We start from the raw sequence: 23,040 nt of genomic DNA on the forward strand, positions 1-23,040 counted from the left end.
AAAGGTTTTGGATTTTGGCTTTTACCCTAACCCAGATAAAAGGGTGCATTGAGAGGCAGAATTAATTTTAGCAGAAGACTTTTGAATGATCCATGTAACTGGTCTCCGGTTACATAGTGCTTCACACTTAGTGGTTTCAAAGCACTTTATTACAACCAGCCATTCACACACACACACCGATGGCAGCAGAGCTGCTATGTCAGGCCTTGAGCTGGTCATTCGAAGCAACTTGGAGCTCAGGGTCTTGGCCAAGGACACTTTGGCATGCAGGCAGGAACACCCTGGAATTGAGCCCTCAGCCTTCAGATTGGAGAGATCTGAAACTGACTCCACCAAGTGTGCCGAAGATGCGATCCACAGAATCCACCTTTTGGAGAGTCCCATTCATAGACCCATGGTTTTTGGGAGTGAAAATCATTGACTTCACCCCTGAATTTAGGTACCTGATATGCAAAGGGTATCCATTTTGCAGTGAAAGTTCCTGCGGTGGAAATAAACTTCATCGGAAATGATTGCGTGTGTAATTCCGCTTTGAAAATATAATGAGTGAAAAAAAAACAACAAGTAAACACCTGGAACTCAACCCTTGTCGGCATAAATAGTGCGGAAGCTTTGGTAGCCGCTGCTTGTGGAGGAATTTGAGCTACTTTCAGTCATTGACCCTCTTCATCCTGCCTGAGTCTGTCAGCTTTTTCAGAGGCAGACATCCTGTTGTGTGGCGATCAGGTTTGGCCTCCTGCCGCTGTATATTAGCATGAGATCAGACTTCATTGTGATGCTGCGGTGACTTACAAAATACCCATTTCCACTTCCGATTGTCCCTCTATGCTCAAAGCAGAGGCAGATTAACTGCAAGTGAATGGGCAGTGGGGTGGGGGTCCATTTCAGTTTTACGGCAAAAATTTCAACTGTTTGCACTTCTTGATGCTGAATTTTCTTTTTCGGAAAACTCAGTATGAGATGCTTATTTCAAATCCAGGGATACAGAAATCTAGAGATCATATAAATATTAAAAGTGTGCAAAAGGGTGAAATGTAAAAAAAAATAATGTATTGTAATGCAAAACAGCATTTTGGAAATTTGATGGATACATGCACACACCAAATACTTGTTTTTTAAGTCTGACAAAACGAAGGCGTTAAAGCTGCTTTCCTTTGCATTTTTGGTGTAGTTCTGCATTTCAGATTTACAGATCATATACATATTCCCTTAAATATTATACAAATCCCTTATAATATTGTTGATATAGTTTGAAATGATGTATTTTAACAGTTATTTATCTTTTATTTACTTTCCTTCGGGTCTGACATTTTGAGTGCTTTTAGTTTAGCATATGATCTAAAGAATAATATATTGGAATAAATCCAAGAGCAGAGAGAAACGTGTTGTTGTACAGGGTGGCTTGGAACGCTTCTTAGATGAATGTAGGCCACTTCATCATCAAATGAAATAAATAAAGTTAAAAAGAAAGCCTCCCACCACCTTCCAACATATATTTTATGCAGAATGTCTATAGTAAGTACTCACTCTTGAGGGAGTAGCTTTCTTGCAGCAGGGAGTGAAGTGACTCTTGTACATTTTTAGCATTTGATAATTAAAAAAAAAGGGCAAACTTTTTTAAAATGTTTTAACCTTTGAAATGATTTTAAACACAACTATTTGGATTTGTAAAGTATGTGTACCGCTATCAGAAGTATAAGGAGGATTTTTAACGTTTTGAAGAGTTACTGGTGGCTTCTGGGTCATTTGCATGTCAATGTGAGGAGGTGCAGGCAAGACCTCATATGCATGTGTGCGTTTTTGTGTGTTTTTGAGGGGGAGGGGGGCGACTTGCTCAGGAGAATACCACATGGACTGTTCTTCGAAATGACAGAATAAGATGAGACATTATTGTTTTACAAATTATATAGATAGAATATATATAATTATATATAATTTAAAAATCAACACATATTTCTGAAAAGACCAAGAAAAAAATTGTGACGGACTAGAAAGAAATGTAAAACGATAATGCCGTGTTTCTCACTCTTTGAAATTAACAAGAAATGGATGATATCAGTTTCCTTTTTACACAGCGCAATACGCACACACCTATCCTTTCCAAATCCCCAGTTTTTATTCCAGGGCGCGCCGAGGCGAGGGGAACTCCCAGGGGCGGGACTTCCGGTGACGCTCGGCCAGGATGAGAGTCACCTGGACGGCCGAAAGCAAGCCAAGCGTCTGCGAGAGGAGACGAGCCCACCGTCCTCGAGAAAAAAGGATTTCCTTTTTTTTTCTAACCACAGACGCCTTTTTTTTTAAAGTTTTCTTTCCTTTAGTAGATTTTATTATTTTCTCTGGATTATCCACCACTGCACACATGGAGCGTCTGATCAGGTGAGTCTAGGGTTGAAATCTGTTCGATGTGCGTGAAAAGTCCTGGTGTCTGCTGGATTTCTTTGTGACTGTGAGATGTTTCCAGGCTGGTCCTCTGGGCTTCGCTGTGTCTGCACTGCTTTGCTGCTCAACCCGCGTCAGGTCGGTTCTCTGCACCAAACACAAAGTTCACTTATCACCTTGTATTTATGTTTATTCATGTTCAAATCATCACTTGCAAACCAATAACATTCGTAACAAGTCAAGATTTTTCCTATCAAGTTTTCTGCAATGAGAAATTTGAAAAAAAAAAAAACTGAGACTAAATCAGCACAGAAACATCCATGACAAATTGCTCTAATATCACCACCCGAATGTAAAGGTTTGTGAAAATTATGTTTAGGACATAGAAAAGGAGAAATTCTATTAAATTGCATAGCCTTAAAGTGCATCGAAAAATTGATTTTTAATCAATATAATTCAATTGAATAAAAAGCTACATTATGTTCAATAAAATTCTCACATCATTTCAACATGTTTTAGCCTCCTCAAAACATCTAGACCATATTGTAGTCTGTTTTTCCATAATGCAAATGGTTGAAGTTTAGTTTTTCTTCACTTTACCAGACGCTTGTGAATAATAAACACATTTTAGTTTTTAAGTTCTATCTCAAGTATTTTGTTATCACTCTTTTAAACGCTCCAATTTCCTCCTAATTGGTTTGATTTAAGGAATCGTCCCTTGCCGTTCATATTATTCATTTGGCGATCTGGCCTGTTGTTCAGCAGAATGCCTGGGACAAAACTGCAAGGTTCAGACTTCCTCCTCACCCCTGCTGTCATCCTCCGCACTGAAGTCCCAGCAGCCATCGAAGAACTTCCTGGATAAGCTGACCAAGGTCAGCTCATCAAGCGGCGGGGACAGGAAGCATCGTGACGCCAGCGCCGTCTTGCCCTTCATCGGTCTCACGGGCAGTAAGTTCCCCCCGCGGCTACAGATGCACACAAAGAGGCGGTAGCTAAGTTAAAAAATCTGCAGTGTCCTTCAGTAACTTTTAAACAAAAGCCCGGTGAACAAAAGAACATGCTGTGCACCAGAATATATTCTTGCAAAAGTATTTAGTAAAATGTCAATGTTAGTATATGTGTGTGTGTGTGTGTGTGTGTGTGTATTCTTTTCCCTTTGGCTTTTTCCCTCAGCGATCGCCACAGCAAATCACCTGCCTCCATCTAACCCCTTCCTCTGCCACATCTCCTAATTTCATGTCCTCTTTCACTCCACCTGTAAATCACCCATCAGTCTTCTTCTAGGCCTCCTGTCTGGCGGTTCTAACCTGAGCATCCCTCTACCCCTAGATTCACTATCTCTGCCAAAAGCATCTAACGTGTGCTGCCTCCGACGGACTCTCCCCTGATAGTCTCCATCTTCCTCGCTCCCAAAGAGAACCTCTGTCTTCATCCCTGCTACCTCCAGCTCTGCCTCCTGTTTTATCCTTAAACAAACACAGCCAGTCTACCCACAGCCGTATACACCTTTCCTTTCATTCTTGCTGATACACTTTATCAAGTTACCCCTGTCACCCTCCTCCGTCTGGTCCAAGATGCTTGCACATGATTCTTTTCCATACTTTCCATTGGTCTGGACTATTGACTCAAAGTACTAAAATATCCCACCTCTTTATCTCTACTTCCTGTCGCCTCACCGTTCCACTTGAGTCCCTCTCATTCACACATGAATTCTGTCTTGCTGAAGCTAACCTTCACTGCTCTCCTTTCTAGACCATACCTCCACCTTTCTTACGAAGGAACCCTAAACCTGGAAATTTACATTTTGATGTTGTGTGATTCATCTGAATTTAGAGAACAATGGGTTATTGATGTAGCAAGTGAGCAAGACTCACCTCAAGAAAAAACAAAAATTTGAGTGTTTATGAAAGACAGAGGAAGGTCCTATAGATGGTTCATGTCGGCTAAGTGTTAGTTTTAGAGAATTTGTGTTATTTTCCAGTATTTGTTGTGACTCTCTGTGTTTGTCTGCTGATGGAAAGCAGAGGCGAAACAGGAATGTGCTTCCAGATGGTGATGCTGCTTTGCGTCACTGTGACAGAGCAAGAGCAGCCTGGTATTGGCAAACTACAGTGACGGTCCAGAGCCCCTTAAGTTCACAAGAGGTTATTGAATACTTGAAAAAGGAACAAAAAAATGACCAAAGTATTTGATAATTAGGAATTAAAAACCCTAAAGAAAATGTCTGTGCTGATATTTATACATATGAGGAGCCACTTAAGTGATGTGTCTGATATACTTTTGAATGTCTGTAAAACTTCTCAAGGACCGTTTTATATGATATAGTGATATTTTTATTAATTTTATTCATTTATTCATTGGTTGAGTGGCTGGGGTTGCACCCAAAGAGCAGAATGTACTCTGATGGCCGTCAAGGGAACCGATGTAATTGATATCCATTGACGATACAACGGCAAAATGAATGACCATAATCGTAACAAAGAAAAACTAGATGGCGGGTCTTTTAAATGCCACCAGAGGTCAAAGGTCGCAGAGCCAGTCAAGCCGTCCGTCGGTCCTCCTGGATGACATGTCGCCTCTCTGGCAGGTGCAGAGCAGAGTCGCAGCTGCTGTAAGAACGGAGGGACCTGCATCCTGGGCAGCTTCTGTGCCTGTCCACCCTACTTCACTGGCAGGAGCTGCGAATATGACCAGCGCATCAGGTACCGCCTTCCCTCCGTGCACTGCCTGCCTTGACGCGCTGAGTCTCAAGTTAGCGGGTGTGTTGCACAGTCTAATCAAGTCTATTTTTCGTAATTTCTTGAATGAAAGATACTTGCTGATCTTGCAATACCCAGAACAGATGAAAAACTGATGTGCCTCCGATCAGTCAAATAGTTTCTGACCTTGCCTGTGCTCCCTGGGATTGGTGTGTCTGCAGGAGCTGTGGTTTGATCCCTCATGGCGAGTGGGTTCAGAAAGGCTGCTCTTACTGTCGCTGCGGTTTCGGTGTCTTGCATTGTTTCCCTCATGTCTTCCACAAAGACTGCGGTAAGATGACATATTACAAATATTTGATTACTTATTAGAAAGTGAGCAATCTTTCCCCCCCCCTGTATTACTAATCCTATTATTAATACTATAATCCTAATCCTGTATTACTAATTTCTAATAATTTGGGGGTGGCTTAGCGCAGGAGGTCAAGCAATCGTCTTTGGAACCAAATCTTTCTGGTCAGATTCCTAGTGCAGGCCAGGCCAGGCAGCATGCGTGCAGGCCGGCACCTAACAGCTGCATGTGGCTCGGGAGCCACAGGTTGTCGTAGTGTGTCGAATTGTTGTTGACGCTTAACCCTGAACTGCTGCCTTGGCAGCCTCCTGCTCATGGTTCATCCATGATGGTTCACTGAAGAGATCAAATTTCCCCGTGGGGATTAATAAAGGATAAATTATTATTATTTTTCTCCACAGCTAACAGCACAGCCTCCTTGGTTTTATGTCATTTTTATAATATTCAGTATGTTTAAACTTCTTCTGTTAATGTTCGACTTCCTGACAATCGAGTATCTCTGCCTGAGCTGGTACTTTTGTGTACATGGAAGGACCCTTTGTTTTTGAATAAAGGTGTGGCTCAGACGTCAACAGTCGCTTAAAAAAAAAGCTTATTCCCCAATTTGCATGTCAACAATACATATCCAGGATGTCTGCTGGCTCCCCGTCCTCATTTACACCTCTAACAGGCTGCATGATCTAAACTCAAAAAACATTCTGGCCGCTCGCTAACAAAAATAGCGCTTTTCAGACTGACAGAACTCTTGCAATTAACAGATGAGAAAATATTTAGAAAAAATTTAATGTGACACAATGTGAAAATCAGCACTACACTGAATAACACATGCTTTCAGCAGGAAACTGAGGCTCAAGTCTCCATCACCATTTATTTTAGGGACTGACACCTTTTGTGTTGGAGAGCCCCTTTCCAAGAAAATCTCAGTAATAGAGGGTAAATGTCACTATCACCGAATGTGGCTTCTTCTACTGTCATACTTTCCCTGATTCTGTTGTATTTTGGACAAAAATTTGTCCATCCTGTGTTTCTATTGCTATCTCACCATTTGGAGCTGATGGGGGGCATGTTTACATGCCATAAAGTATGTTAAATGGAGAAAAGAAGGTTTCATTCGGTTGTATTCTTTAATGGAAGTACCGACCATCAGGTTATAGACTCTAGAGATTTACAAGAACAACACAGCTTATGAGCTTCATGTCTTATTTTCTGTGTTTAATGTTTCCTGTCCCTCTGACGTCCAGACAACTCTGAGGAGATACACTGGTATCAATCGTCTGACAGCCGGACACTTCAGACCAACACCCTGCTGAATCTGACGCTGCTTCTTCTGCTTCTTCTCTTCCTCTGATCTGTTGGGGGAGGGGGGGGCAGCATCTGCTGAGCAAAAATAGGACTGAAACAAAATAACAAGAGGAAATTTTGTGCAGTTCAGCATATTTATTCTGTTCCTATAGAAGAAAAGTATTGTCTGGAATTTTGACTTTTTTGATTTAAATGTCCCAATAGACTAGATGGACTGCATGGTGGTTTTATTATAACCATCATTGATGCTGGTGTTCTTTGAGCACTGAAGAGACCAACTGCTGTTCAACATTGAAAGGGTTAGGAAGAAAAAGAAAAATGGGTTGGACTTCTGAACTTAAGCCTCCCAAAGACTGTTGCTAGCTTTCTGGAGCTTTCTCAAATTTAAAAAAAAAAAACTCATTGGCCGATTCTTACCGTATTTTGACAGTTCGGTCCATGAATGAATAATGGCACCAGTTTGACATCATGTCATTCATCTTGTGTCTCAATGTAATGATATGACTTTCTGCACGTGAACAAGCGATCAGTCTGCAACGCCAAAAAAACACAAACAAAATGCAAGTTAATCTGTGTCTTCGGTGTCTTTTAGTACAAGTATGAGAGGTGGAGGAGGTTGTACATAAGATTTTTATTGAAAATATATATTTTTGAAATTTTAGAGTCCGTTCCTTGGTATCAGCAGTTATTTCAACGTGAGAGAAGACAGAGTTTCTTGTTTTGAAATTGGTCCTCTTTCTGTTTTTGCACAAACTGAGCTGACGCAGGATTTTGTCCATTAACACAACAGAGTATAGAACATGTGTGGCGCCGTGAGTTAAATAAAAGATTTATTGATCTGTGCTTTGTCGCAAGATGCTATTGTTTGTCTTGAGGAGCTGAGTCACTGTCAACCACGATTTGAATGTGATTACAACTGCCTGGTTTTTAAGCAAGCATGTCAAAATGAAGTATTGCATAACATATTTTTTTACTATTGTATGTGTGTGCGTGCGTGTGTAATATTGCTCATTTGTGAATTTATTCTACCAACAAGAATGAAAAAAATAAATCAAAGATAGGTGGAAATATTTATGTTAAGAAAATCACACCGAGGTAGAATCTTGAGTTTTATGACCAAAAATAACCCGCAACAAATTTATCGAGTCTTTGTAAGTTGATCTCGGTCTTTCAACTGATTAAAGTTTCACTGAAAGCTGCGTCTTTGCAGAGCTGCTCCAGCTATTATCTGAAGGTATTTCAGTGAGAGTTCTTTCTCTGCCTCTTATCTCCGGAGTTTATTGATGAGGTTTGAACCGATTATCTGCACTTCTCTTATCTTTAACACAAACACATCACTCGGTTGGCCTGCCAGCTGTTTCAGGCTTTAGCCGTTATAGAAGCAGCTCCTCGGTCACAGTTTAGTTTGCAGCACATTTGTGGTGTAATGAGTATTTTTACACTGAAGATATTTTTGGGCACTTCTGTTCTGATTTGTTAAGATTTCTGGTTAGGGAAGCACAAAGAGCATTCATGTTACAGGAAGTTGTACATTCAGTCATGCACCAAAAGCTGTTGTGACGTCATCTGGGGGTTCCCCCTTGAAAACAGATCATCAAATGAAGATTACCAGTCACATTTGATAGAATGATTACCCCTCATTTGGAAGCATTCGATTTTGTTTTGTCTCATTTGACCACCTCACTGACCATATTACTCATTTTGGATAATACCTAGCTAAATTGCATTCCGAAGGTTTTAGTTTTTTCTTGTGTATGATGTAATGTTGTCTGGTCGCCGATTACCTTCACATCAGTACAAGATGTAACTAAACTACAGCCAAATTCCTTGTATGTGCGAACATACTTGGTAATTGTAAGTCGCTTTGGATAAAAGCGTCTGCCAAATGACCGTAATGTAATGTAATGATTACAGTGGATTCTTCTCTAAAAAAATTAAAATTAAATTGATCTGTGACAAATTTAAGACCTCTGTAAGGAATTGAAACGAGTGCGGGATTGAAAGAGGATAAACTATGCATGTCTTATTAACTCCGGGCTTCTACCTTACAAAAAAAAGAAGGTATATTTTACTTTGATTACATTGTTAAATCTCTTGGACAAACTGTCCAAAACACTTCATCCAGCAAGGAGAGAGTCTGGATGTCTTGTTTCTATTTTAAATCCGGCAGATTGCGTCATAGTTCAGCTTAGTATCAACTGTTGATACCTTGTTTCAGTTAACCTCCTGAAGGGGAGGGGGATTCAGGAAGAGAAGCATGTTACCCAAGGGACTAGCAGGGGGTATGAAGTGATGTGTAAATGTGTAAATGAGACCATGTGAATAGATTTCATCTCACGTTTCATCCATTATTTTGCATAGCAGTCATCAAACAAAGCTTCGCCATGCATTTCTGACTCCATAGAGGCTGCTGGAAAAAGGGTAGCATATGCGGAGTAAAGGAAATATACTGGTGAGGAAAAAATACTGAGGAGGAAAGTGCTTGTGCCTTATCTCTTCTTGCTGATAGCAGCAACCAGACAGCACTCAGCAGATATCAGATGCCCGTCACTTCGCTCACGCATACAGGAAGGCTTACACGTTGTGGCAACCTTTCACTAAACTGAAACTAAACTTTCAGCTCAGCCACTGCAGGTCATCAAAGATGATATGATACTCTTTTGGATGGATGGAAAGTGGTCATCACATAAGATGCACAGTCAGGACTGCTTAGACATCACCAGAAAAAATGATCAGAATTTGAATTAAAGTTTGAAGTAATGTGAAATGATCATCTTAACCAGCTCATATTGTACGAGAATATGAAGTTCCCTAAACCTAACCCTATAGTACAATCATCGAGTAAAATTTATAAATCCTTTCCTTTTCAAATCACCCCTTTATTTTCTTTAAATGCGGCGATGACACAGTATGTCCTCAAAATATGAATGTAATAACTTAAAATGTAGCTAGAAGTTTCCTACAAATCCACAATGCATAACTTAAAAGTTACAGAAAAATTTGTGATTTTTTTTCTTTCATGCAGAAATAAATAATAATCATCATCATAATAATAATATTTGGCAATTTAGCTAAAAAAAATCACAACACATTGCAAGCACATGATTGTATTTATTTGAATAGAATTGAATACGATGTGTCTTTAATTTTAACTGACAAATTGTAACAGGACGTTATCCAGCAATCCTTGAGTAATCCTTTTTTTGAGGAAGTTGGGTTAAACATCCTGAAGAATTAAAATAAAAAAATAAAAGTAAGTAAATAATAGTTAGCGCTTCGGCCTCGCAGCACGGAGGACCCTGGTTAGATTCCGACAAGGGGACCTTTCGGTCTGTGGAGTTTGCATGTTCTCCCCGTGTTTGCGTGGGTTTCCTCCCGCAGTCCAAAAGCACGCAGCAGGTTCATTGGAAAAAGTTGGGAAAATCGCCCCGAATGAGTGAGCGAGCGAAGGGCGGTCTTTGTTACGTGGCCCTGCCATTGACTGGTGGCCAGTCCAGGGTGAACCCCGACTCTCGCCCCATGACAGCATCCCCCGTGACCCTCAGTGTAGGATAAGCGCCAGACATGAATGGACAAAAAGAATTTAAAGTTTTTAATTTTTCTTCCCCAAAATAACAGCAGGAGAAAAATTCAAATAATTACAGACAGTAGTAGCTACCCTTGTGAGTCCTTCAAGGTCACTGCTGTCTGTCAACTTTGTAGGCGCAGAAGGTGTTAACAGCTCTCTGCTTCCATCTAGTGTGAGAACTCCTTCAGTGTTTGCAAATCTGGTTGAAGTTTGTGTCCAAATTCACCAGCTGCCAATGAAAATCACCCCAGCTGTTTTCATCGAAAGTCTATAGGCAATAAATTCATGAGAACCATTAATTGTAAATTTATGAACAGGCAAGAAAGAGAAGTAATTTATCTACCCTTTTAGGTGCACACAATCGCTTACAATCGACAATTTCGCTGCAGATTTGCCATCAGCTGCCTCTAAGGCTCTCAAGATGATCATCTGTGTAACAAGAATTAACCTCAAAGTAAGTATAGGCAGAATGTTTGGTTTTAGTGGCTGATACCATTCCAACCATTACATAATCTCACAATCTGTACATCTTAATTAGGAGTCAAAGGCCCTGCCACCTCAATTTGTGTTTGTTAAATCAACCTGCGACATTGTAAATACATATCACACAAACACACACACAATCACAAATAAAGCGTCACATTTCCAAGGAGGGATTTAAAGTCTTAGTTTTGCTCATTTATAAATGGCCCTCAATCATTTTCGAGGTCACACTGAAACTCGGTGTGACCTCGAACAAGGAATGGCAATTTGTATGAGCGTCAACTCTTAAACCCAACACTGTCATGCAAATAAACACACACACACACACACACATGCACGCACGCGTACTCAGGGCTACTCTTGTCAGTTGGTTTAATCCTGGCTGCAAAGTTTGTACTTTATTGCTATCGTGCAGCTTTGATGGATGTGAGTAAAGTGTGTGTCGGATGGGGGTGAACATGAGTTTGGTCCAATATAAATGTTTCCAGTGCATTCCGTCTGACTCAACTGCCATGTGAGTTTGCCTGTAGCACAAGCTAAGCTATGTGAAATCAAACAATCTCTATAATTTTTTTAAGCACTTCCTGACATCTCCATATCCCCTACTTACACATGTTCGACTGCAACCTCTTTGAAATCCAGCTTTCTAATTCAGAATGTGAATCGGGCTGAATTGGGTGTCAGTAGCATCGACCTGGATGGTGTCAGAGATGTAGCTGTTTTACCGCAGGAGCAAGGAATACAAAAGTGTTTTCATACACTGCAGTTATACATTGCTGTTCAGCTTCAACTGCATCGACCAATGAACCACACACACAAACAAAGATGTGCTGGTACACTTGTAGTGTTAAGACAACTAAGCTGCCTTAGTAATCTGGTGCCACATCGTTAAGCCATGTGACATTTGTGTTTTGTATGTGTGCATGTGCGTTAATACTAGTGTTGGCAGATGAATAGAAACAGAAAAATCAATAAGTCCTCAAACTCCATGACCTCAAGATGTTCAGTTCGAATGAAGCACCTTATTTATCAGTGGATTCATTTTGTTTTTTGTGGCATTGCAGCAGTCTGAGCTTCTGATCGGCAGTTTACTGCTGTGACTCTCCATGACCTTGAGCAAGAAGTACATTTTTAATAGATTGTCACAACTGTGAAAAAAAAAACACTGACAAAACATCTTGTCTCTGTCTTTCTCCAGTGTACTGTTGGTCACAGAGAAAACTCGGGTCATTGCACAGGGGAACCTGGAACCAGGAACGTTCAGTTTCGGACTTAAAACTTTTGCACGTGCTTTGGCACAAGCGGCCCATGTGGGTGAAACCTTGATAATTTTAGGTTGCGGTGCGCGTGTGTACAGGCTTGTATTAGAACCATGCAAAGCCTTTCATTCACATCATAGATTTGACTTAGCTTGCTCCTCATACCAGGACACCTGCTTCTGTTGCGCCTCTTGGTGCAGCTGCTTCTTATGACAGAAGTGTTGAAAGGTACCGTGGCATTATAGAATTTGTGTTTTATATTTTATGTCCAGATCAACAAGGAGGTTCTGCATTCGTCATGTGGGGAGAACTGACACTATTACCACACACCAGTTACTTGGTGGTGTTACCATTTTATGCTCAATCTGACAGTTTAGAAATTTCCATCTGCAGTCCGATTTACAATATAAGCTTTTCATTTACTGGTACAGATACACACACAAAAAAAAAAAAAAAAAAAAAAAAAAGGAAAAAAAAGCCCAAACCAACTATGACACAAATCTATCAAACTGTGATTCCAAACAAAAATGTTTTGTATCATTCATCCTGTTCAGATTCCCTTAAGAATTTATTAAATTTCTAATCCAGATTTAGCAGCAGAGGGTGGTGGAGCAAAAGAGACATGTAAAGTCTGATATTGTGTAAACTGCAGCAGGTTTGCCGCTGACATTCCCTCCAGTAACCGTATGATGATGAGGTTAGGGTTAGGGTTAGGGTTAGGGTAATTGCGATTATCTTGTATAAAGAAAATTGTAACATGTCTGAATGAACTATAAGGGCAGCCCCACCCCCCCATTTCAGTAGACAACGGAGATTTGAAAATAAGCTTCATAATGAAATCCCAAAATAGCCCTTGCTGGGCCAGAATTCAGACAAGGCCAGATTACGATACTTTTTTCTGTTTTGTTAATTTCTCTTTCTGGATAAATCCTAAATGATTGAGGCACCTTCTTGGCATGGAGTTGTTAACAACTAAAATAATACTGCAAAGTATGATTTGTAAGCTTATTTTTACCTATATAAATGATAAATATCTTGCCTTTGCACAATATATACGTTTTAAAAAAGCTGTATGATTGTCAATTATAACGGAAACATAGACTATGTAAAAGAAACTATCAGCCCTCCTTCTTTGTTGCAAATACAAAAGGTCAGTTTGTACTTGGTCAGTCTTCTGTCTTTGATTTTTTTCTATTTATTGAGATTTGGATTTTGAAGTTGCTTCCCCTTCCTTTTGGTGTTACATTAACTTGCTAACTCATTCAGATCATGCATATTTTTGAGTCCGCAGCTACATTTGAACATGTAAAATAGGGATCCATTGACTTTTTCTCTTTTAAAAAAAAAAGAGGTCCTGAAACACCATAAATTCAAACAGCTTTCTTGATGAAGTTATTGTTTATATGCGTGGAAAACCAGGTGTTGTTACAAGTTAAATCAACTCTATCCTGTGAAACAGTTTTTTGGAGAAGGCTGTCATTGGGGCAGAGACAGGGTACGCCCTGGACTGGTCAATCGCAGGGTCACATACAGACAACATTCACTCACTTCACTCACTCATTTTCCCAATTTTTTCCCCAATTAACCTGTATTTTTAGGGTTGGCCAAACCCAAGCAGAGGCTCTTCCCGATCTACGGTCCTCCTTCGGAGAACGTGCAAACTCCACACAGAAAGGTCCCCTTGTTGGAATCGAGCGAGGGTCCTTCGTGCGGTGAGGCCGAAGCACTGACCGATGCACCACCATGCCGCAACGGCGTCTGCTTTTATTGATTTTAAATCCTCCATTCTTCTGCCAGGTCCTGTTTGCGCCAAGTATCAAGCAGTTTTATTTTTTGTCTGCAAAGCTCAGCTTTCTTTTGTGTTTAAAGAAGGAGAATTACTTTATGTGATAGCTGTGGGCATTTTTTTTTAACCCATAGCTGTCCCAAATAGGGCTGCATTGCTAGCCAGTGACATCCTGCGCTGTAGTGGAGTTTCTCAGTGTTTGCTAAAAGGGAAATCTGTCCATTTGTACATATTATGTCTATTGTTTATACCATGTCCACTCATATGTACATACCACGCCGATTAATATTCTTGTGCCTCTTTTCTTCTTTTTTTTTTTTTATATATGCACTCAGAGCCGGGAACTCTCAACAAGATTTCATTGCGCCTGCATCATGGGAATTAACCCTCTCAGGCTCAAATTAAGTTGTGGCGTAATTAGCTAAGTAGCAATTAGCTGTCGCAAATCTGCAACATCTGCCTGGAGAAGGTTAAGTCTTGAGCCTTGAAGAGATTATGTCATGCTTTAATGAAACACATGAAAAGGGAGTACCTTCTGCATTTTTTTATATTGTCAAAACTCTGAAATATGCAAAACCCAAATGATTAGTGTGCCTACGTGGCTAATCTCTTCGGCTCTCTACACTTTACATATCTTCTAACTTTGTTTCAGGGGAATTCAAGTGAGAGCCAAACTGCCCCTGACTGAAATGAATCTTACAAGGAGGATGGTGCAGTGGACCAGTGACCCTCGTGACTCCCGCTTGCTGGTGTGACTTTTAAACTAAGTCTCCCTTATAGTTTCTTGTGTTGAGATTTTTTTTCCAAAATGTAATTTATTAAGATCTATTAGTGCATTTCAAGTCATATATGTGACCCCCTGTGTGGCAAAAGAAAAAATAAAGCATGTAGTGTCACTAATCCTCTCATAAGTTAGGCTTTTGTTACAAAGCACCTTCCATGTAGATTAGCAGTCATTTTTAAACACAGACTCAGTAGTTTTCTGCCAAATCAAAAAACATCATGCTATTTACCTGTAGGGTGATGATCGGCGATCCGATGCGGCTGCAACAAAATTGGTCCCAACCACCGATTCATACAAAAAACCTTTAGACAGCGTCAAAAATGTATGAATACTCACAGGATTCAATGACTTTTTCTTTCTGAGACAGAGATAGAGGTGGAAACTGTAGCTGGTTAAATACAACCAACTATATTTCAGAGGAAGGGCAAGATGAGAGATTGGATTTGGAAATAAAAAAGAAGAATTATGAGGACATAAAAAAAGAAATGAGAGCAGAAGAAAAGTATGGATAGAAGATAGCAAGGACACAGCTGATGAGACAGCTAGAAGGGGTGGAGCTTGGAGACAAAATAAAGCGGGAGGAGAAAGACAGGAGAAGGCGAGATGTACAATGAGATGCGCAGGGTAAAGACGAGGAATGGATGAACAATGAGGACTCTCAGTGGAGGAGAAGAAATAAGGAGCGACAAGGACGCTGAACAGAAGGTTCTCACTCACAGGAGTAAGTAACCAGCTAACTTTGGGATAAACCAGCATTGAGACGAAGGGTCTGATGCCAAGAACTCTGTGTCTGCGGGTCTGTTTGCGGCCAGGCGATGAACACGGCTCGTATCCACGACAAACACAAGTTGAGGTCTTTCTGGGAGCAGAGGATCATTCAACACAGCCAGCTGATGGACGAAGAGGAGAGTCGCATGAGGAGCAGCGCTCTGATACGGTCAGACGTCAGCGCACAGCTGCAGCCTTTGTCTGTACCATGAAGCTGTTAACATTTTTGTATGCGGCAATGTGAATAATTAGCAAGTTACTGTATATATGCACGCAACAACAGGTTCATGAAGGCAGGGGCAAATTAGTTTTTGATTGCTTTTTAATCATTATTTTTTTCCAAACGCATATCTCAACCCATACAATTCTATCATGTAGCTGTAATTTTTTATTTAGCATGACCATCAACAGCTGTTCCCAAAAATCTGCAAAAATAATGCAAATATGGCAAACTGTTATGTTCAAACATGATTCTGCATAAACCTTATCTAAAAAATAAGCCGAAACATAACCTAAGAATGAAAAAAGGTACCAGAATTACTGGTGAAGACTGAAAAATATTGATGACTTAAAAGGAAAGGTTCTCGATTGTTCACTGAACCACCAAATTAAGTATTTATTGTAACGACAACTTAATATTAACGAGAACAAATATTTATTTGACATCGATGATTTAAAGGCATTATTGAACAACAGTTCAATAGTGAATGCGTCTAAATTATATAAATAGCAAGGAATTATGAATTATAAAGTCTTAAACAAAAATGACAAGAAGATGATTTCCCAATTTTACAAAGGTTGTACACACTGACTTTTGAAATGATAAATCTACCATTTAGTTTGAGAAGTTTTTTTTGAAACTTCACCCAGAAAGTTTGGCGTCTGCTCCGGGTTATTGCTGTATGAGGCCGAAGGTCACATAAGAGTGGCCTTTATTCCGGTGACCCAGGATCCCTTCTCCTGACACTGACAAAGTGCAAAAGGTCAGAGAGGAAAGGATTAGCATTAAAAATAAACTACATTACTGTCCCCAGCTTTAGACTCTCATAACTTGATTAGTTTAGAAAATTCCAGGGTTATGTTTGCAGCTCCTCTGTCTGTCATCACATAGTAGCCTGAGAATGTTGATGAGAAAGAGTCCAGCTGCACGTCTGCATCCCAGAGATCAGGGAGAAAATCCTTGGACAGACGAGCAGAACCGAGCAGATTAACGGACGCACAGTGAAGCGTGTTGACAGACGCTCCCTCACTGACACAAACACAACTGTGTGTGCGCACTTGTGAACAAATGTTCTCTCTCACACACACACACACACACACACACACACACACACACACACACACACAAGCTTTGGCTCCCCTTTTTTCATAACACAATTACCACTGACAGCGATGACTTCAGATCAGGTTCACAGCCTCACCTGTCATGATCAAAAATAGAAAAATTGTAATAAAAACATAAAATAGGTATTAATATTCTTCCCCTGATCCATGTTATAAATGTATTCTCTGAATGATTCCAATCATTTTTAACATTTTCTCAAGTAAAATTAGCTGAATTTGCTCACTTCCCTATCAAATACAGGGCAGAAACTTGAGGTGAGCCAAGCCTCACCTCTGCACTTGCAGTCTGACATAAACTCAGTAGTGTGGCTCATGCTTATTTCTGTTTGTCTGCATGCCACAAAACTTTACACCTTGACAGTATATGCCAAAGTGTGTATACACCACAACTCAAATGGCCAGGCATCATCCTCGGCCAACCAGTTATTTAGGTTCTTGGAGACGGTAGCACATCATTTGTAGCCCCTATGATAAACCTAATTCCATAAGCCTCCATAAGCCTGAAGTTCTCTCCACTTCAATGACCTCCTCGTTCTCCTCACGCACTGTCCTCGCTTTGCTTCTGTCACTGCCTTCTCTTGCCTTTGTATTTCCTTAGCCACCATTTTCCTCTTTTTTACGACTGATGCCTTGTTCCACACCAGTCTCTCTACAGTCAACCGTAAACCTCAACGCCCATGGTGCGCCTGGCCTATGATATCCCCATGTCTACAAGCTGCCTCTGCTTGCTGCACTGCGTCTTTTTGGTTCCACTTCCTCCCCGTTTTAACTATGGGCGCTACACTCCTAAGCACTCCTTTGATTGAGTGAGAGTTATTTCCAATCTAACTTTAGCACACTTGAACTCCTCCGTCAGGCTAGAGACTGGCAACTCCAGTATAAGACTAACTGCCCAGACTCTTCGCCGGTTGCTCTAGCACCGTAGGCATCACCTCACAAACCTCTAATCTACTAACTTCCCTTTCATGATTGAAATACTCCTGGACTTGTTCGGCCAGTCTTTCATCCTGGACCAGTGCAGATAACTTATTAATGTATGCAGCTACCTGCTGGTACATGGAGTGGTTGACAGTTGTCATGCCATCCATCATGCAGGGAGGAGCAGCCCCTCCTGCAGCCTTTCTCCAACTACTACTCATTTTGAAGCCCCAATAACTACCCTCATTGCCTTAGTAAAAGCTAATGGAGATATTGTACATCCTACCATAATGCCTATCTCCAGCTGCTGCCGTGGTGCAGTGTATTCTGCTGTAGCAGAGCAGCGGTGTCTATCTAAGCATAAAACAAGAAAAGGGGGACTTTTACAACAAAGTAACAGAATCTTTATTGGGGAGGAATAGGCTCGTGGACTCCATATATAGATAAAGGTAAAACTACTAATGGTTATCAGTTTTCTAAAAAGAAAAGTGATGTAACAAAGTAAAAAAAAAGTCAAGGATCCAAAAACATATTTGACCTGAAGTGAATTATTCTCTTCTTTTTCTTATTATCCTCTTGATGAGCAATCTGGATTAAAATTGATTAAAACACCAGAAATGAAAGTTTTAAAAACAACCTCAACCTCAACACTTGTTAATGGACCATGTTTCTCCTGCTATTATGGCCACTCAGACCTCCGAGGAGAGACTAATTTCTGTCCAGAACTCCCTTCGAGGTGTTCTGGAGGTGGCAAACACCCGGGACGATGCCTTTCACCCACAGGGCTGCAGTTTACCTTCCCGGGTGTTTCTGGTACAAATTGTTCCTTTATTCCTGAAGTCCCAAACCAAAAGCAACAAAGTTTCCACTCACCTCCATGTTTATTGTTTTTCCTGATCCTGCCACAGGCCCAAGGTTTAACTGAGGGTCAAAGTTTAAATTGTCGCATGCCACTCTAGACTTTTTGTTTCGAATGATGTTTAGAATTGTTTAGAACACATGGAGGAAGTAAATTTTGCTCTACCTCGTAACCTTACAGTAAGAGTATCCTATGAAACAAGATAGTCTTTTTAAGTCTTACACTTGTAAATCTGACTCCATAGGAGTCAGTGCCGCACCTACCATGAACTTTACCGCATGTCACTGCGGCCAACGATGCTGTGACATCATCGCCAGTCTCACAGCCACTCAGCTGTGAAGTTTTTCATGAGAAAAAGTTGAGTCTGAGACCGGGAGCTATGAGGAGGGCAGCATGTCAGGAAGTTGTTCAAAACTGATGAGACGTTTGAGAGAAAGAGAAAATCTGTCTATTTTGCATGTGAGACAATTACTGTCATTGTTATGTGTACAAACAGTGCAACAAATGTTAATTTTATTATTCAGTTATTATTTATCTACCTTCTATTTTTTGGTAAATGTTATGACCCTGTTACCATTTTAATTTCGTCTTACATTTGTTTTGTCCCGAACGTTTTATGTCATTTGTCACATTTATTCCAAGTTTTCAGATTTTTGATTTTAATTTATCAAAATGTATTGATCCCTTAATTTCTTTCAATTTATTGCCCCAACCTTCACACAATTTTGTGAAATGTAATACTCTCATTATCATCAGCTAAGTTCAGCAATGAAGCTACAGCGAGAATATACATGGGGTGTGTAGGTTTTGTCAGAAACTGATACATTTAGCCAATGAGAGACATTTAGTGCACCCTTTTCTTCTGGAGTTTGATATTTAAATGACTTGATACTGAGACGATTATTTCAAACTTAAAATGGTGTTTGGCAGTCTCCCCTTGCAGCAAATAAATTGTAGTTCCATTCTGGTGGTTCTCCTCCAGCCTGCTTGGTTCTTTATCCTCCCTCCCACAGTCAAGAAACCGTGAGCAGGTTAGCTGAAGACTAAATCTTATATAGGTGTGAATGCCAAAGCCAGTGGTTGTACGTCTCTTTATGTGACACATAGACAGGCTGGTTAAATGATGCCTCTTTAATCAATGACAGCTTTTGAGACTATTGACAATGACAGTTGTTGAGAACACTGAGCTATCGTGTACAGAATAGATTATAAATAAATAATTTAAACCAAAATACTTGGGTAGTGAGCTGGAGGAAGCGCAGTAAATAATAATAAAGCTACTTACATTTTCAATTAAAAAATAAAATCAGTTTTGGAATATTTAAAAGGGTTTTTATGACATTGCCGGGGGGATCTCTAGTGGTCAGTGAAATATTTGAAAGCCCTTAGGAATTTATCTAAATCCCTATGCAAATGTGATCTCGCCAGTAAAGCCAAAGATACTTAAAGTGGAACACATTTCCTTTTCTCTGGTGTCACCCCACCCCGTCCCCAGGTTGAGGGAGCAGTGGCTTGTCAAGCTGGATCAGAGGAATCAGGAGCAACAGAGTTTCTTTGAAGAGAGACTCAGACGAGCTCAGAAAACCCAGCAGAACCTCTGGAATCTCAGCTTGCCCTGAAATCAGCTGCTCCGTCAAACATTTCTCTGATTGCAGGAAATGTGACATGGGAGCCCGTGTTGAATTTCTGTCAATTTATCTGTGGGACTTACAATTATGAATACACCAAAACAGTTCCCTTTAAAGTAGAAAAATTAACTTTTAATAACTTTTTGTTTAGATGTTCAACAGTTTAAGCTTTTTCAGCCTTATTGCCACTATACATTAGAAAGCATGAAAAGCATGCTTGCAATGATAGAAATGATAAAATACATCACATTTTATACACAGTTGTATTGTTGAAAAAGACTGTCTTAATTAGCCCTGTATCGTTCAGTGTATTTCATGTAAAAGTAAGTGATTTCGAATTTGTGAAAGAAAATGGATGCAAAAATCAAAATATTATTAAAAATTTTAAAAAGCCATATCAAAATCTTACATGGGATTGAGTCTGTGCAAATGTGAAAAGATTCTGTGGGCTCAGTGGCAGATTTTAGGAAAACGCCTCTGCGGAATAAAACATGACATGAAAACCACTGAACTTGGCATCAATTGTTGGCAATTTCCTTAATCATCAATCTGCTTTAAAAATGATATTCTGCATTTTATCCATAATGGATGAACCACTGGGACCCCTGGCAGCCACTTGATTGAGAGGTGCCCAGGTCCCAGATAGGGGTTCAGTGTCTGGCTCAACCCACTAGCTAGAGAGAAGCCAGGGATGAGTGCTGGATGCAAACCTGGAATGTTGGGTTCTAAGATGATATATTCTTACAACCTCAGCCATGCTGCCCCCAATTTATCACCCAGAATGAAATATTAAATGAAATGTTTTACTGCAAATAGCATGCTTTTCATATTGTAACAGAGAAAACAAATCTAAATAGTGGTCCTGAAAGCTGGGTTGGGGTTAGGGTGAGGATTAGTGTTAAGGTTAGGGTGACGGCAATGGTTATGGTTTTGGTTATGGTTTGGGTTTTTGTTAGGGTTGGGGTTAGGGGTTAGGGGTAGGTTTAGGGGTCAGGGTTAGGGTAAGTGCTAAGGTTAGGGTTAGGGTTAGGGTAAGGGTAGGGTTATGGTTATGGTTATGGTTTGGCTTGGGGTCAGGGTAAGGGTCAGGTTCAGGGTCAGGGTTAGGGGTTAGGGGTTAGGGTCATTCCCACTGCCCCTACCTATCATCTAGCAAAGTCACAGCCAAGTGAACGTGCTTGTGCGGAATCAGCGGGGAAAGAAGACCTTGTTGAGCTTGAGTCTCAAGCTTCTTGAGCTTGCACTCTGAAGGGACATGAGGGATGTAGAATAAGTGGGAGGCCAGCACCTGCTAGCCGCCGGTGAAATACCACTACTCTTATTGTTTTTTTCACTTACCCGGTGAGGCAGGGGGGCGAGCCCCATTTGCGGGCTCTCACATCTGGTGTCAAGCGCCTGGCTTCTGTGCGGGGTGCGACCCGGTCCCCGGACCGGGGACAGTGGCAGATGGGGGGTTTGATTGGCATGGCACACCTGTCAAACAGTAGCGCAGGTGTCCTAAGGCGAGCTCAGGGAGGACAGAAACCTCCCCTGGAGCAGAAGGGCAAAAGCATGCTTGATCTTGATTTTCAGTATGAATACAACCCGTGAAAGTAGGGCCCCACGTTCCTTCTGACTTTTTGGGTTTTGAGCAGGAGGTGTCAGAAAAGCTAACACAGGGATAACTGGCTTGTGGCGGCCAAGCGTTCATAGCGACGTTACTTTTTGACCCTTTGATGTCAGCTCTTCTTATCATTGTGAAGCAGAATTTACCAAGTGTTGGATTGTTCACCCACTAATAGGGAATGTGAGCTGGGTTTAGACCGTCGTGAGACAGGTTAGTACCCTACTGATGATGTGTTGTTGCAATAGTAATCCTGCTCAGTACGAGAGGAACCGCAGGTTCAAACATTTGGTGTATGTGCTTGGCTGAGGAGCCACTGGTGCAAAGCTACCATCTGTGGGATTATGACTGAACACTTCTAAGTCAGAATTCCATCTAAATATAAATATACCGTAGCGCTGTGGATCTTTTGTTGGTCCTGGGTAGCCGGTGTCTCTTGCCGGCGAGCAGAGTCATTTATGACAGGTCTGGGGTGAGGCCAAAACTCGGCTGCCCCTCTCCTGACTCGCACCGCACATTTGTGGAGAACCTGTTGCTAAATGACTTGCAGACAACCTCATTCTGGGTCAGGGTTTCGTGCGTAGCAGAGCAGCTCCAAGCATTTCAGCCAGGTTTCTTAGCCCAGCGATGATGTACTTTCTTTGGACACGGATCCCTGGGACGTCGGCGTGGAGCTCCAGACATGCAAATGTGAATGAGAGGCTGAGAGCACTTCCTCGTCTTTCTCTCCCCACAAACCCCCCACGTCTTCCATACGGTGGCCGGCGAGTCCCGCGGCTGAGTCTCGCGGTTCTGGCGTACCAGGGGCGCGGATGTATCCACTATCAAACACGACACAATGACAGACTTCCGGGGCTGGAAGATGACAGACAACGAGGACGCCGCAACGAAGAGAAGAAGAAAAGGTTTGCTCCCCCCCTCTTTTGTAAATGTATTACTAAAAGATGCCTCTATTCGTTATAGTTCATCACACATGTCATTTATTTTCTATCCTATGCCTCAGCCAGCCTGGAGCTCTGGAGATGCGCATGCATGGATGCCCCCATCCAGCAGGCAGTTTAGACATGCACTTTTGAATGAGTGGAAGAGTTAATGTTTGTGTGGTGGTGGGGGTGTTTTCTCCCGTTCTCTTAGCAAGGCTATGGTGCACTTTCTTTGGACACGGCTCCCCGGAACGTCGGCGTGGAGCACCCGGAGCTCCGGACATCCACATGTGAATGAGTGGAGTGAATCTTTGTGTTGTAGTGGTGGTGTTTCAGCCAGTTCTGTTAGCCCCACTATGGTGCACTTTCTTTGCACACGGATCCC

At 41.2% G+C, this 23,040-nt stretch overlaps 1 protein-coding gene, 1 long non-coding RNA gene and 1 pseudogene across 4 annotated transcripts; all 3 read left to right on the forward strand.

Moving 5' to 3' along the window:
• Positions 1-1,173: 1,173 nt before the first annotated feature.
• On the forward strand, positions 1,174-15,013 carry tdgf1 (teratocarcinoma-derived growth factor 1). Of its 3 annotated transcripts, none has more exons than XM_086170588.1 (7): positions 1,174-2,376; positions 2,462-2,517; positions 3,142-3,330; positions 4,970-5,084; positions 5,303-5,412; positions 13,641-13,754; positions 14,481-15,013. In XM_086170588.1, exons 1-7 carry the CDS (start codon positions 2,183-2,185, stop codon positions 14,492-14,494), a joined length of 792 nt encoding a protein of 263 aa, XP_086026714.1. In that variant the 5' UTR covers positions 1,174-2,182; the 3' UTR covers positions 14,495-15,013. The 3 variants fall into 3 exon arrangements, with proteins under 3 accessions (XP_086026714.1, XP_086026715.1, XP_086026717.1); XM_086170589.1 differs by having other exon boundaries at positions 3,145-3,330; XM_086170591.1 differs by lacking the exons at positions 13,641-13,754; positions 14,481-15,013 and adding an exon at positions 6,672-7,575.
• A 107-nt stretch (positions 15,014-15,120) lies between these two features.
• LOC147221133 (uncharacterized) lies at positions 15,121-20,614 on the forward strand. The gene is made up of 3 exons (XR_015107941.1): positions 15,121-15,333; positions 15,425-15,549; positions 19,997-20,614. It is a non-coding gene; the product is annotated as an uncharacterized LOC147221133 (long non-coding RNA).
• A 700-nt stretch (positions 20,615-21,314) lies between these two features.
• LOC147221134 (28S ribosomal RNA) lies at positions 21,315-22,336 on the forward strand (annotated as a pseudogene).
• Positions 22,337-23,040: the final 704 nt, after the last annotated feature.

The sequence above is a fragment of the Fistularia commersonii genome, chromosome 23 (assembly GCF_037954325.1).
Source record: "Fistularia commersonii isolate RoL2024-O1a breed Wild chromosome 23, RoL_Fcom_v1.0, whole genome shotgun sequence".
In the NCBI taxonomy this organism is placed as follows: domain Eukaryota; kingdom Metazoa; phylum Chordata; class Actinopteri; order Syngnathiformes; family Fistulariidae; genus Fistularia; species Fistularia commersonii.